This window comes from Octopus bimaculoides, chromosome 2 (genome assembly GCF_001194135.2).
Source record: "Octopus bimaculoides isolate UCB-OBI-ISO-001 chromosome 2, ASM119413v2, whole genome shotgun sequence".
Taxonomy (NCBI): domain Eukaryota; kingdom Metazoa; phylum Mollusca; class Cephalopoda; order Octopoda; family Octopodidae; genus Octopus; species Octopus bimaculoides.
Window position 1 is genome coordinate 64111737 of NC_068982.1, and position 1600 is coordinate 64113336.

General features: G+C 36.2%; 1 protein-coding gene across 8 annotated transcripts in view; it reads right to left on the reverse strand.

Moving 5' to 3' along the window:
• The window catches only part of LOC106876997 (kynurenine--oxoglutarate transaminase 3), a 64313-nt gene that overhangs the window by 49863 nt on the left and 12850 nt on the right, over positions 1-1600 (reverse strand). Inside the window, exon 1 of one of the 8 annotated variants that reach the window (XM_052977527.1) lies at positions 1226-1374. The exons of 6 other annotated variants lie outside the window; for them this stretch is intronic. In XM_052977527.1, the coding sequence (XP_052833487.1) occupies positions 1226-1262 (37 nt within the window). In that variant the 5' untranslated portion in view covers positions 1263-1374. Of the gene's footprint in view, positions 1-1225; positions 1375-1600 lie in introns of those variants that run through there. One more of the 8 variants, XM_052977533.1, reaches the window with a different exon arrangement.

Below are 1600 nucleotides of genomic sequence, written 5' to 3' on the forward strand. Positions count from 1 at the left end.
GTATATGTTTGTGTCTGTTTGTCCCCCCCCCCAACATCGCTTGACAACCGATGCTTGTGTGTTTACGTCCCCGTAACTTAGCGGTTCGGCAATAGAGACCGATAGAATAAGTACTAGGCTCACAAAGAATAAGTCCTGGGGTCGATTTGCTCGATTAAAGGCGGTGCTCCAGCATGGCCACAGTCAAATGACTGAAACAAGTAAAAGAGTAACTTGAGTGTAATGGAAAAAAGTTTTTAAAAAACCTTTAGATGCATTTATTTTTCGATTGGGTAATAGAAAAAAGGGCACTATCATGCTTTTAGCTGTCAGAAGTGAAAGTGCTCACTGCCTGCTAGTGAAGTATCTGTCTGTCTGCCTGTCTGCCTGTTGCTGGCCTGTTGATTCTTTGGCTACTGACAGCTAATACCATGACTGGCCGGAGCGAGCTATATGTCTGTCTGTCTGTCTGTCTCTCATTTTATCTATCTATTACTCGAAAGTTCGCGCGTCCGCGCTAGCTAGTCGTGAGTAGCATGATAGTGCCGAAAAAAGATGTAAGAAAGAGCCCATGATGAGAAAAACATTCATAAATACGGTGTTGAATATGGTTTCATTACGGAAAAAAATTTCAAGGGCGATTAAGCTGTTGTTTTTAGCACATCTCACGACCATCTGATACCTTCCTTGTTTGTTTAATATGTTCTCCCCATAAACACATCAGAGTAATGGAAAAAGGTTTAAGAAAAAAAATGCGGCATATGTACCCCACCTCTGACTTCGTTGTCTCTTAACTTCCAGCAAAAAAATATTTCATTAACGAAAATAAAACAAATTTTTAATAAAAAAAAAATTGCGCCGGACGCAAATTTTTTGTTCTCATATTCGTTTAAATACATTTGTTTACACCTATTAAACTTGTTTTTTTTTATGTTTTGTTTAATTTCGGTAGCTGGGTGTTAAAGTAAACATTAACCCAGAGCACCTTAAGATTTTCACGACTGGAGACTTCTAAATGACTGCCTGTTCCATATCCGTATATCCTTTTATCAGCTTGTCGAAACCTTTGAGACGAGTACCCTTCTGTAATAGTATAACTTTCAAAAGATATCAATAGCTTGATTTTGTACTTTATACGGGGTAAAAGAGAACTAGCGTACGTGCTTGATTGTTTAAATGAAACGATGTAATTAATAGATTTCTAACAATTTAAATTCACTTGAAAAATGAAACAGCAAATATTCACCTGATAAGTTGACATAAAACGTCCAAGTCCTAAACATGATTTAATGCGTTTGGTTTTGTATTGTATACTTCCTCTATAACACCGCATGCGTACGATTGAACATATTGTTATTGCTATGTATTCACTGTTGGAGGTCACGAATGTCCACCTAGGTAGGATTTACTACGTTTTAATGAGGATTTTTCAATCTCTTTTATTATTTCTTTTAACACTCATTTTAAAAAGACGTGGGGAAGCGATTTATGAAAGCATAAATTTTTGAAAATCTATATTTAACACAAACATTCCTCCTTCAGGGCGAACTTTTTCCAAATTGTCTCTTTTTGCACGACACACTTCATAAAAATGGGACAAGTATTTTTTTTTTTTTTTTTT